This window comes from Athene noctua, chromosome 1 (genome assembly GCF_965140245.1).
Source record: "Athene noctua chromosome 1, bAthNoc1.hap1.1, whole genome shotgun sequence".
NCBI classification, from domain to species: Eukaryota; Metazoa; Chordata; class Aves; order Strigiformes; family Strigidae; genus Athene; species Athene noctua.
The window spans coordinates 96,239,128-96,252,904 of NC_134037.1; the positions used below are offsets into that span (position 1 = coordinate 96,239,128).

At 44.9% G+C, this 13,777-nt stretch overlaps 1 protein-coding gene across 4 annotated transcripts in view; it reads left to right on the forward strand.

The window, feature by feature from the left end:
- The window catches only part of DAAM2 (dishevelled associated activator of morphogenesis 2), a 201,724-nt gene extending 196,688 nt beyond the window's left edge, over window positions 1-5,036 (forward strand). For all 4 annotated transcript variants that reach the window (XM_074897033.1, XM_074897034.1, XM_074897032.1 and 1 more), the window contains 2 exons: window positions 1,262-1,432; window positions 3,370-5,036. In XM_074897033.1, the coding sequence (XP_074753134.1) occupies window positions 1,262-1,432; window positions 3,370-3,585 (387 nt within the window). In that variant the 3' untranslated portion in view covers window positions 3,586-5,036. The remainder of the gene's footprint in view (window positions 1-1,261; window positions 1,433-3,369) is intronic.
- The last annotated feature ends 8,741 nt before the right edge of the window (window positions 5,037-13,777 follow it).

The following is a 13,777-nucleotide window of genomic DNA, read 5'->3' on the forward strand; positions in this document are numbered from 1 at the left end:
GGAGCCTGAACTGTTGTTACTGTCTTCCATTCTGAAAGAGCACCCACACCTAACGAAAGGGAAGCTGGGCTGTGTTTGTATGAGCTGAATACATGCACAAGAGAGTTTCAAGGCAGTTCATAGCCTGGGAAAGTCTTGGGGTTTGGTTTGGTAAACGCTGAGGTCTGTAAGGATGTTCTGCTGCTCAGTGGTGGTGTGTTAAAGTGGAAGCAGGGAATGCTAGGGGAGCTGTGCATCAGGGCACCAGTGCCATCAAGAGTGTGTTGCTGGTGCTACCTGTTGCAATACAGAAGTGTGTGAGTGAAGGTGGCTGGACAGCGATAGAGCTTTTGGATGTATACACTTATATAGGACTTAGTGGACACATGCATACATGCTGTTGACAGATTGTATGTGCAAGCATTCGAGTGCATTTTGGTGAGTACAGAGGCATGCTTGTGAGTGTGAGAGAGCAAAGAAGAGAGTACAACTGCTGCAGAACTGATGTCCATGAGTCAGGGGTTGCTGTGAATTTACCATATCCCAATCAGGACTGCCCTGTGACTGAAGTCCTGCCAGTTGGCTGCCTCCACATGCATCCTGCAGCCTCAGCATTTGCCTTTAAAAATAAAAGCCACTTGTGATGTATTCACTCTCTTTTAAGTCTGCCCGGGAGCTCTGGCTGCTTTCCTTGCCTCTCTCTTATGCCATGTCTGTCTATAGTCTCCTCTCTCCCAGGCAACACCCTGACTCAGAGGACTCCAGAGTGATGGATGACATGGCAAAAGGCTCCTGAGAGGACAGACTGACATTATTGCAAAAAAACCCTCTAACTCCTGACATTTTAAAAGCGGATTTGAGGGGAAAGTGGAAGGGGAAAGGATCATCTAAAACTACACATTTGGTAGTTAGGATGGACTAAAACTAATTGTTTCTCCAACTAGCTCACTGCCTTCCATGCCTCTTCTGTCTCACATCTGCAGCTGAGATGTGGCCAGATGGTCATCCTCTGAAATTACTCCATCACCCTGAACATGTTTTTTCTTGTATAAGTGGACAGCTAGGGCTCTCCAGCACCGTTGCCCCATGTTGCCCAAAGGATATCCAGAAGAGCAGACGCACCTGCCTTAAGGAGAGGCGCTTTTGCCGGGGGGTAGTTTCTGCTCTGAGTATGAATGCTCAGAGTGTATTGAATTATATGTGTGGTTACTCATAAGATTTCCTTGCTGTCTTCACCAAAGCCTGCCTAAATTTGCTCTTGTGTTTTCTGCCCCCTTGACAGTATGCCAAGGCACTGAAGCATTTTGGAGAGAGCGAGGGCAAGATGCAGCCAGATGAATTTTTTGGCATCTTCGACACTTTCTTACAGTCATTTGCAGAGGCCAAGCAAGATCTGGAGAACATGAGGAAGAAAAAGGAAGAAGAGGAGCGCAGGGCACGCATGGAGGCCATGGTGAGGACCTGGGCACAGGAAGGTGTTTCCTTCCACTGCCTTTTCATGTCTCAAGAGAGAATGGTTGAGAGCACAAATTCCAATGCTCATGTCCTGTTGCTGCCGCTGTTTTATGTCCTTGTCCCTGCCACCTCGCTTTGGCATCATTTGCTTCACAAACTGATGACGTTTTCCTGCTGGCTGTTCTCTTAGCTTTCAAGGGCATACTGTTTGGCTCCTACCAAATCTAGCCCTGCCTGTTCTGCCCAGGCACTTTGCAGGATGATGCTGCCTCTGCCCAGTGCCAGTCTATCCTGCTTTGTGGCTGCAGGCTCTCTGCAAAAGCTCTGGGAGCCAGATCTGCCTCAGTCCTGCCAGCAGGTCAGCTTCCACTCAGACTCCATCATGGTCTGCTGCATGCCTGTCGCCTGACAGCGTACAGTGACACGACCAATGCCCTGGCACCTCCTGAAGCCCACACTGGCAGTATTTCTCTCCGGCCAGCCTTAACGCCTTGATTACTGAGGCTGCGTCCGGCGAGGGAGCTTTTGTGCGTCGTTGATTTCTGCTGGGAGACAGATGTGTGTGTCCCAAGTCGTTCGTGTGAACCAGCCCCCGCCTCTAACCTCAGCCTTTCCCGAGGCCTGAGAACGGCTCAGCAGGCCCCTGCCTCCTTTCCCCCGCCGCCCCCGGCGCTTTAATCCCGGCTGCCGCCATGGCCCCAGGCCTCGCTGTGGGGAGTTGCTGCTTTAAACGTTTGCTGTGTCAAAAGCACCGGTTTGTGCCTTTCAGAAGAGGAGAGGGGTAAAACGCCAGGATGCCAGCTGCCTAAATGTTCCACAGAGGGATAAAATGCCAGGACTTAGGCTCAAGTTTCCTCTCAGCCAGCCTGGAAAGTGCAGGAGCCCACCATTAAAGATGGTTTTGGAGGCCTAATACACCATGAGAGAGGTTGCAGTTTGCTTATGGAGTATTCCTGCAACGTGGGGCTAGTGCGAAGAGCAAGTGACCTGCTTCCTGACTGTCACATCCACCCCTTCCCAGTTCCATTAATATTGGAGCTGAGCAGTGGAGGGCAGTAATTTAGCTCCCTGGAGTTACTCTAGGGAGACCAAGGGCATCATGTTGACAGGCAGACCAATCCAATGATTTGTAAAATCAGCAGTTCTGTTTCATTGCTTTTTGTGTTTATAACCGGTTTCTCTTTCCAGAGTCAAGGCAATGTGCCTTCCTCATCCCATCACTGAATCACTCTGCCTGCATACAAACATGAGCTGTTTGATGAATAGGGTTTCTGTTGATGTTTTGATATCTCGCACAATTTTTGTTCTCCAGTATGTTTAGCTTGTGGCTTTCTGGGGTTTTTCCTTTCTTCTTTTCCTCCTGCAGGACTGCAGCCTTACTGCCTGTCAATTAGCTAGCAGTGTCCCAAGAACAAGTCTGTTTGTGGCTATAGCAGTGACTGTAGTTTGTATAGGCACATCCAAACTAACTTTAAACTCACTAGGTTAGGTATTGTCAGCATAGTGGCTGCTGTTCCACTAAGGCCACTACAAGCGTCGTCCCAGAAGCTGAGTAATTACCTATGCCTGCATCACTTGTAGACTGTCGTTTGGCACAGCTACTTTGCTGGCACTATACTACTGTTAAATTAGTGCAGAACAGCAGCAACATAGACAAATCCCACGTGGCCTTTTTGCTCCAGGGTGGTAGTGCTTTGTGAGGCAAACATACAATGCCACTCATTCCTCATCTCTCCTGCTCTCTGCTTGCCTGTGCAGAAGAAGAGAAGCCCAGCGTGGTCGCCTGTTGCTCTTGGTACAGGCAATGGCCTTGTGGATAAGCCTCCTGATCTCTATTTTTTTTCCCTAAACTGTACTGATGCATCTTAGCTGCTTCTTGGCAGTGATCTGGCATCTCGGTTAGATGAACCTAAAGCTCTGTGTCTTTCTCCACAGCTGAAAGAGCAGAGGGAAAAAGAGAGACGACAAAAGAAAGCGAAAGCTGGAAGCATCTCTGAAGAGAGTGGGGAGTTTGATGACCTGGTGTCAGCATTAAGGTCGGGTGAAGTCTTTGACAAAGACTTATCCAAGCTCAAGCGTAACCGCAAGCGTTCGGGGAACCAAGGCTTAGAGACAAGCCGGGAGCGGGTGGTGACAAAGCTAAATTATTAATGACAAGAGGAAGAAAAATAATCAACCAAAAGAAGGTGTTGAAAAAGTGCAAAACAAGGAAGACGAATGTGTGCGATGGCGCCTGGCTGACAGCTGCCCCAAAGGATTTCTTTGGTCTGTGGCTAGAGACGTTACCTTTCCATGATCAGCTTTCCTCTCATCCCTCTTCTGTGCTCCTAATTTGAACCATTATAAAAGTGCCTCTGTGGAACCAGCAGGGCCTGTGACTGGGCCACGCAAAGCTGACAGATTTGCTTCTGGGAGTTTATTGTGTCATCAAAGGCCTCATGGTGATGACAGAAAGTACTTGGGCCTTGTGGACTGCCTCACAGCTGGAGAAAGATAATTTTCTGTGTGCCAAAGTGAAAGCTAGTCACGATCTCCATCTTGCTGATAACAAGCAAGACTAATTTCAGAGCAGCTCTGTAAATACCTGTTGCTTCTTCCCCATCTAGATTGGCCTTCAGGGGCTTGTCAAGATGTGGTTCTTAAGGTTTCCAATTCCCTTCCAGAATTGGATTTTATAAGCCATTGATTAGCACCTGAAAAATGCTTTTGATCTCATGTTCTGTGTAGCATTTTTGTGTGGCCTACACTGTCCAAAGCAAGTGATGCTCAGAAGGAAATAATAAGGTTCCAGAACAAATTGAAGTTCAAGAATCAGGATCAACATAAAATACTTTTCAAAAGCCTTTTGAATTCTGCTTTTCTCGAAGCAGTTTTCTGGAATTTGTTGATGGTTGAGCCTTGAAGCTATGAAATGAATCTTCTAGGAAAGAAGCTCTGGCTTTTCTTTAGAAAACTAAGCCACTGCCAGGTTGGGGTTACAGGTGTATGGTGGAAGCCTGTTGTCATTGCTGGAGGGTGGGGAAACAGAGGAATGTTTCTTACCTGTTTGTGCAAGATTTCTTAGTGTGGCCCAATGGAAATTGGGAGTTCCCTAGTGTCATCCACAGGTCACAAGTAGCAAAAAGCAAACAGGGTCACTGGCTGCAAAAAATGAGATTTCCTTTCCACTTGATGCTAGCCGTGATTGCTGTTGGCAGGAACTGGTCTTTCTAACAAGCTGACCTTCACTGCACACACCCCACTCCTACCTAGGGGAATCATGTAACTCAGTAAGATATGAATGGTGTCAAAGGAGAGCCTTGGAGCCCACAGCCTTTTTCATTTTGAAGGGATCACTTGGGATGAATGAACAGAGGGTCCAATAATGAAAACAGAATTTTTCCAGGAGGGCACAGAATTGTGTAAGCCAAGCAGGCTTTGGAGATGGGTTAATTCATAAGAAAAAAATAAACTTATATTTAGGCTACATGTAGGAAACACACAGTGAAAAAGTAAAGAACCCCAAGAAGCCTGAATTCAGTGTGTATTTGTGGTGCTAAGAAAGGGATTGGATTGTGTGGGCTGTCATGGGCTTTTTTTTTTTTTTTTTTTTTTTTTTTTTTTTTTTTTGAATCTTGTCTTCCTTTTTTATTATCTTCCCTGGACAAGGAAAAGAGGAAAAGAAAGAAGTGGTGATGGATTCTTTCTCCTAGACAGGAAGAAAAGTGGAAAAGAGAGAACATTTGAGAAGAGGGACCTACCATCTACAAACTATGCACCAATAGGCAACCGCACAAAATATCAAAGAATCCCAGGGAAGTGAAAAAAGCTCTATTTGTCACTTTAATCATTTGGTTTGATTTTTCTCTGAATGTCACATAACCTCAGGCTCTGCACCAAGTCTGCAGAACAGAACTTCCTCTGCCATGCATGCTGCCTGATCAGTATTACACACTACCGATATTGGAGAAGCAAACTGTGGTGGTTTTCTGAACACTTTGAGAGTAAAATAATTATGTGAACTATGGAAAGAAGCAAAAAAAGTCAGAATTGTTAAACTCTAATGTTTCATTGTTTACTGAATTTTCAGTCTCCCACCCCAGAATTTCCCTATTTACAACATTCCAGACTGCCGCGCCTCTGTATAATACTCATCGTAAAGAGCTGGTATCTTACAAGAGCTGGGTGCATTCTCCTCCCTTACTATCCCACTCCCCTTCTGGGATTAGCTATTAACAGCAATGCCCATTACAGTGGACACAAGCACCTTGTAGAAGAAAGACTGTATTTCGTAAAGGTTTTTGAAAGTTTAAGAAAAACTCTCACTTTTTAAAGCATTTTTATTTTAAATTACAAAATGGATTTTTAGAAATGTCTCTTGTAAATTATATTAACAAGCTCTTTGCTGCTCCCTGAAGTAGACGTGCTATATCCCAGCCCTTTTTGTTTGTCTTGTTTTAAAGCATGCCATATAACCTATACCATGTAAGCCATATGAGAGGTGGTAATATGTGCCAAATTGGTATGTTGAGTTGAGATCTGGATAATCCCTGAATTCCAAAGATTATGATTTTAGGGATTAGAACACTGTAGTTTTTTCCCCTCTTTGTTCTCCCTGGGTTTAGGACTCACCCAAAAATTCAGGTGTAGTGCCAAGGTCAGCCCTGGTGCAAGATGATGTGACTCATGGCTCTGTCCAACTTACAGCTGCTTGCTTGCTCCCCAGGTACTTGTTTGTTAAAGCAGACTGTCAGCATGGCAGTGCTGTCAGAGAAGAAACACCTCAGGGCAAAACCCTTGAATATAAATACAGCATTCCCCCCTCCCCGGTATTTGTCAAACCAGGTTTGTGCTGCGCTTTTTGAAACTGAAGTCACTTTGCCAGGCCACAAATGTAGCAAAAACAGAGAGACTGATAAGCCCTCTGTCCATTTGTGTACACAATTGAACCCCAGTTCCTGTGTGATGGTACGCGGTGCTCTGGCCACACTGACAGAGTCAAAGAAAGCTGCTGTAGTTTTGCCACCTCCTTGACTCATACACAAATAGTGAGAGATTGTGCAACTCCTGTAAATCAGCTGTGGGATACTTACTGGGACAGACAGAAAGCTCAGAGTCATGCCCCTCATTCATTGCACCTCAACTTTCTCAGCACTGCAATGCCCCAGACCTCTGTTTTAAATCTGTGATGGTGGCTGAAGGCTTGGACAAGTCTGCCCTGGCTCTTGACTCCATGGTGAACATTCATAAAGAGGGTTTTGGAAAAGCTCAGTTATACACTGAGGCAAGCGGTGATTTCATATAAGTGGTGACAAGCGGAGAGGCTCAGTAGTAGGTCTGCCTGTATAAGATGAGGCTGACCACAGAGAAGATAAGGAAAAAAGTTGGCTCTGCTCTAGGGCCTGGAGTCAGATTCTTGCTGAAGCCAAGATTGTCCTTGCTTCTCATCTCACTCTGTTCTTCATCAACAGTTGTGGTAGAGTTGAGTGCTGAAGGAGAAAATCTTATTCCTTGTCCTCTAGCAGAGCCTGAGCATGTATAGCAAGCAGTTGTGAGGTAGAACACTGAGGCGTAATCGCTTTATCACACTGACAGCTGGAGAAGAGCTAGGGTCTGCTGTTGTCCTGGTACCTGTGCCTAGCACCAGCATTTTAAGTGAAATCACACTGTCTTTGGAAATTAGTGGAGGAAGAGAAGATGTGAGAAAGAAGGGTATAATCGAGGGCTTGTTCTGCTTCCTGCAGAAATGTAGTCATTACTAACTTTATGATGAAGTTCTTCACACCTAGAAGAGGAGGTACCTTTTAACTCTCCAGACTTTGTCCCTAGAAGTCTAGTGCTCACTCATCTCTGTGTCTCTGGGTTGTTCTTAAGCAGGTTGTGTTAGGATGATCCTAGAAAAGACTTGAAGAACTCCCTTCCCCTTCCACTCCCTTTGGTCTGAGTCACTCTTCCCAGTTGGTCATGTGTCTCTGGAAATGCTACAAGGTAAAGTGACTTCAGGGCAGCAAAGGCCCTTCCATTCCCTGCAGCACAGCTGTTGTCCAGGCACTGGTTCCCTACGAGAGCAGAAGTAGGACTAGTGTTCAGGGGTGAGAGAATCTCTGCTAGGAAGACGTCCTGAGTGTCCTTCAGAAGCATTTCTGTAACGTGTTCACAGTGTCTGAGGAAGGGAAAGGAATCGCAAGGGTCCCTGGTGGGAGACTGTGGGGCAGGTGTTTCCATAACAGTCAGCCCCACTAGCTGAATCTTTCCTCTTCTTTAGGAAAGCTCATGCTCTGAGCTGGGTTGCACAGGAAAAGTTTGTGTCAGGAGTTTCCGTGAGGGGAAAGGAGATCAGTTGTACAGTTGATGATGTACATGATATATTCAGTTTTGTTTCTGGGTTGGTTGTTTTGGGGTTTTTTTGTTTGTTTGTTTGGGGGTTAAATGATTTTTTTTAAAAAAAAGGTTTTAGGAATCTCTAAGGGGAACCTGTAAATCTGACACCTCTATTTATTTTGCCTTATTTTAGTTTGCTATGTTTGTATGTATACACTGCATTACAGCAAAGACTATTGAGACCGTGCCAGGGCATTACACTGGCTAGACAGCTGGCTTGGCTATTGTGCAGCAAGCTGAGCTGGCAAGGGGATGTGTGTGAGCAGTCTTGGTGTGGAAAGGAAGAAAACAACTTTCCTTTTGCTTTTGTCATAATCATCTGCCCCTGGTGCTCCTGGTTCTGGGAAAGTATGCATTTTAAAGCATGTGATGAACTGATGCAGACTGGTTATTTTAGAACACTTTCTATAAAACCTGTTTATTTCTTATCATGAATCATGGTGAGAAGATCGAGAAGACTTAAGCTGCACAGTTGCTCGCTGAAACTTCACCCTTTCACACAAATTCTCTCCATGATGCCAGAGATGGGCAAAAGTGGTTCATGCCCTGTTACATCTCACCAGGATTAACACACTGGTGAGACAAACTGGGACAGTTCTTCCTCAGAGCTAATATTCCTTCTTATCTTCAAGGGTCAGGAAGAATGATTTTCTCCACTTCCCCTCTCTCCTCCTATACCCCACCTACCCTGATTATCCAGGGTAAACAAAAATCTTTCTACTGGTTAGTTTTCTACCCGTGGAATCTCTAGCAATCACCAGTTGTTTGGCCATGGCTCCTTGGCTTCTGTACTTGACACAGAAAATTTCTGGTTGCCTGCCATGCAAAAAGGTAGCATCTGTGGCCACCTTAGTTTCTGTTATCAAAGGGTTGAGGAGGCCAACCTGGGTAACACAATTTGGCCAACTGAAAATATAGAATTTATACGTGTGTGTGTGTATATATATATATATAAATCTATCTACTACTATAAGTAGTAGTTTTGATGACCAGTATCCCCTGAAGTTGGCCAGTTTTTGCTCACTGTGCCTGCTGAGAAGGATGCCATCAGTCTAGCATGGTGTTTTGGCACCTCATTTCATGAGAGAGTCTGGATGCTTCCAGACAAGAGTCTTCTGTTACGGGTGGTAATGTAGAATAGATCCCGTGCAACCAGTGCAAGTTGCTCTGAGTTTACACCAGTGTAATTCTCAGCAACATCTGGATCAAAACTCTCCTTTAGGCAGTTTTGTCAGTTTACGTGTTCCTCAGACCTCATGAAGGGCTTGGTCTTTTCAGCTGTCCACCACCAGGAGCTCTCACCCAAGTGATCTAGAAAAGCCTTCATGACAAGCCATTTCCTTACAGGCTCTTTAAAAACCTTTGCAGTTTTTAGGAGAATTTTAAGGGGATGTCAGGTACCTGAGCCACTCTGTGCTCAACACCTCCCTGCCAAAACATCCCCACCTTCAGCCATTCTCTTCCCCTGCAAGCCTGCTCAGCTTGAAACTCACAGGTCACTTTGGGAGGTGCCCCTGCCTACCAAGCTAGAAAGTACCGTGCTGCTTACTGAAGTCGGATGTTGTGTGCTGCTGTAATGCCTTGGCATATCCTCATTCCTTAGTCAGTTTAAGACTATAAGTGAATTAAATGTACAAATCCTGTAGTGTCCTTTTTATCTGTATCTTTTTATAAGAATATACTGTAATACTAAAAAACAAAAGCAAAAAAAATTAAAGATATATTGCCCCCACTGTGTCTCAGTAAAATTCTTTGGAGTTGCTTTTTTTGCACATTTTGCTGGAGAGTCTTAAAGGTGAGTTGGAGTCTGGGTGCACTTTTTTGCTAAGCTCTGGGTCTTTTTGACCAAGAGTGTACAGCTCTCTAGGTGACACAGTCACTGCAGAGCTAGTGAGAAAATTCACAGGTTGTTCTGGGGAAATAAATGAAATGGTGGAACACAAGCATGTCCTCCCCACACCTTGCAACAGTAAAGAGCTAATTATGGAGCCACCAGGTTACCATATCCAAGGGTCATCTTAAAAAGACCCTGAGTAAAGCACTCATTGGTTGCTCTTTCAGAACAACACAGGGAATGCAGGAGTTCACTTAAAGGAAAAAAAAAAAAAAAAGTATAAGACAGTCTTGCTATCTAAGAGTTCATAATCCATGTTTGGACATAACTAGTCCAAGAGAGGAAGGGAGTGCAGGGCTGCAGCACTGGCCATAAGCTGGTTTACTTAACTGAGCAACATCCTGACAGCAAGAGCATGACTCAGAGGAGGGGGCAGGAGAGGATTCTTCAAAGGAAGGAGTTAAATAAGGCCAGCTGAAACGAAGCCAGGAAAGCCAGCATCAGGAGTGAAGCCTTCAGGGATGTGGGAGGGGAGACCAGAGAGAAGTTAGGCTTGAGCAGGAGGCGCACAAGGGCTAGGGCTGATTTGTGGCTGAATCGAGGGATGTGCAGAGGAATTCCTTGGAGCTCAGGGGCAGAACCTTGTTTTCATCTTAGACACGATGTGTGCAGCTGTTTCATTTACACATGGATCTCCCTGTCTCTGTTAACAGAAATACACTGCTGACAAAATTAATCCTTAAACCACAACTTTTCATGTGTATCTTCAGCCCATCAAAGGCAATGTTTTAACCATAAGCTTCCGGAGAAGCTCATGCCTAGATTCAAGTGGGAGCCTTGCTGGCTGTGCAGCACGTTCCTGCAGAACATGGGTTCCCAGGGACCCCAAACAAAGCCCCTGCTATTGGTTCTGGCTCTCAGGTGGGGAGGGTTGTGGAAATGAGCAAAAATAATCAGGATAATTGCTTGCACAGACTGAGAACCAAGAGGCAGCAGATGGGAGTCTGAGTGCTGTGTGGAAAGGTTCTTGGTTTATATTTCTTAAAAGAGCTCTCAGTTTCTCTCTTTTGATCTATTTGGTTCAGACTTTGCTAAAAGTCTGGCTATGAGGTTCTTGCTTTACAGATGCAAGGGCAGAGGTAAAGGGTTGTTTCTGAAATCCATGTATTGCATGAGTGGCAGAGGCAGGATGAAAATTGAGGGATCTCCCTGCCTTCTCTAGCAGGTAGGTTCTAGAAAAGGGAGGCCAAACCATTGCTTTTCCTCTTGTTAGAGGTGAAACCTCGTGGCATTTGAGTTCTGTCTGTTTTGAACAACCAGAGAGGTGTCCTGCCTGAAGTCTGACAGGAAGATTTTTTTCTTTAATATTTTGCCTGGGGTTGGAGCACACAGCAAGAGGCTGGTGTTTTGCCCTGCAGGATGGGTCCAGCACATAAGCGTTCTTCCGTCTTCACATGTGGCATCTTCCCTGTGGTCATAGACCTCCCTGTCCTTGTCACTGATGCACGGAAGCAAGGTAAGTGCTTCATGTGTTTTTCTGAGCAAAACTAGTGTTGGTGTTTAGCTGCCCTGAATGCCTGGGAGTGAGGAGGAGGGGAGCTCTTTCCTCTTGCTGGGAAGGGCTGAGGATCTATTATTCATTGGTTTTCCCTTTCTGTAACCTTTGGCTTCTGTTTAAACAAAGATGACTTTTATCTCTGCCATAGCAGACATGGAGTTTTCTGGGAGAAATCTGCTTGGCCCTTTGGGAACAGATTTCTACTGCTAGAAAACAAAATAATTAAAGACTTTTTTATTTTTCTTTTTCCCAAAGCCCAAAACTTTGGTTTTCAACATTGTTGTGCTAGATTTTTTTTGTTTGTTTGATGTTTCTGTAGCTAATGGGCTTCTTGCTGTTTTCTCTGAGACATAGTTGGTATTTATCTCTATTTTGGTCAAACTCTCATCAGGAGGTAGGATCCTTTTTTTCCCTTTTTTTTTTAATTTAGTCTTTTTCACTTCTAATTCTCCCTAGTCTTAGCAGATTGCTTAGAGGAAATGATGCTTGTGGACCCATGTAACTCTGTTAAAATGTTGTTTTTTAATCCATTTTTTGAGATCTGCTTCTCTGTACAAATATCAGCCTCGAAGACTGAATTTTCATATAAGATAGTGATGTAAAGATGCATTAAGAAAGCAAAATGCTTTGCTAGCATGTGTCTTGATAAGGGAATGAAGCAGAGGTGGAATAAACCAGGGTAGGATGTCAGTTTGGTGTACCTGGTTTTAATCTTTTTGTTTGTTTCCTGGCAAGGTATATTTCTGATTTAAAAAAAAAAAAAAAAAAAAATTTTAAAAAAATATAAAAAAAAAGTGTCGTTGAAAGGAAAAGCAAGTAAAATTCTTTCAAAGGGTTAACCTTTGCTTTTTAAGGACAAATATTTGTCCTCTTGTCCCGAAGCTGAGCTCCCCTCTTCCTTCCCATGCTTAATTATTTAACGAGGAGGAGTTGTCTGGCTAAACAACCTTTCCAGGCATGATGGAAGCATGAAAAATGACACAAATGTATTGAGGATTTCTAGCTTATTTACTGCTTCTGGGCTGGATGCTGCCTAGGGTGAGACAGGAATCTCTGGGCTGCAGGTGAGAGTGGGAACTGCAGGCAGCTCCCAGTGCATGGCCTAAGGAAACCAGTTGTGGGATGGGAAGTTCCTGGGGTTTCCCACTACGTGTGGTTACTTGGGACGAGGAAAGGGGTGCCAGACATCCGTGAGCAGCCAGCCTGCCCCGGGGAACAGGGCATCTCAATGTCCGATCTCATCTCCAGCCTCTGCAGTCCCTCCTTCAGGTGGCTGACTGGGGCTGCTGTATGTTTCTTCAGGGCTGGAGCTTAGAAGATGCTTGGCTAAACATGAATCATTTGCTGGCATATGCCCTCATTCATATGCCCCACATATCAGTCTCTGCCTAGAGATACCACGTCAGGCAGCTACTAGTATCTGTAGACTCCCTTCTTTTTTTTTTTTTTCTTTTTAAATGGTGGAATTTAAAATGAGCAACTAATTGTGCTGCTGCCTCTCTCCCTCCAAGGCAACATTTCTTCCCACTTGGTCTTGGAGAATCTTTATGTGAGAGTGTTTGCAATGAACTGGAAGCTTGCCTTGAGAGAGCTGTTGAGTCTTTCCTACCATGGCAGCATTGAACTCTAGGGGCCCAGAGGGGTCTGAAATGCTGTGATTAATTTAATGTAGGAACCCAGGAAGCGTTCTTTGCCCACCTTGTTTTAGATGAGGGTCACAATGGTGTTGAGCCAATTTTTTGCAGTGCTTATGTAAGGAGAGCGCCTCTCTAATTACATTAGCTAAAAAAATAACCAGAAAGTGGTGGAGGGAGAAATGTGGGGAAAGACTTTATAATTTATTACACAGTGCAAGATATGGAAAAAGGCATTTGTGTGGCTGAAATGTCTATGACCAACAATGGTTGGGTCTGTTGTGTTATAGCAAGACCTTTGCTGTCCTCTCCCTTCATGGAGATAAAATGGAAATGGTTATTCAGAGAAGTTCCAACAACAACTGAGGCAGCTACTGACTGGGGAAAGCATGACAAGTCATGCAGAGGCTGCAGGGATTTGGGGAGCAGGGCTCACATTAGCCCTGGACACTGCTCCCCGTGGGGCAGACAGGGAGGCGAGGGTGTCATGAGCTGTGTGATGTTGCTGCCCTGTCCCTGCGGAGAGGAGGAGTCCCTTCTCTCTGTGTTCCTTGCAAAGGTTTTGAAAGACTGTGGGCAGAGGGGGAACTGTGATTGTAGAGTTCTTGAGATAATAGGGTCTTGTGCCTGAAGGATGTGGGAAATAGGGATATTCACTACTTGACTGTTTGTGAGTAAATGATCTGCCTTGCCAGTGGGTCTGCAGGGGCAAAGCTTGTGTTTTATCATCCTCTAAAATATCAGGAGTATTTTAAGAATTGTCTGGACACCCTATGAGAAGCTGCGTGAGTACTTGCCTGTGGTGAACCCTTAGCGTGTGCTGTGATTATCTTACACTGCCAGTGTTTTGCAATTTATGGTTCCTGGAAAGCCAGTGGTCTGTAAAGGTATCAGAAGGCAGTCTGTGGACAGTGGCTGAGGAAGGAAGAAACGATCAAAAGCTTTTGTGCACTCCAT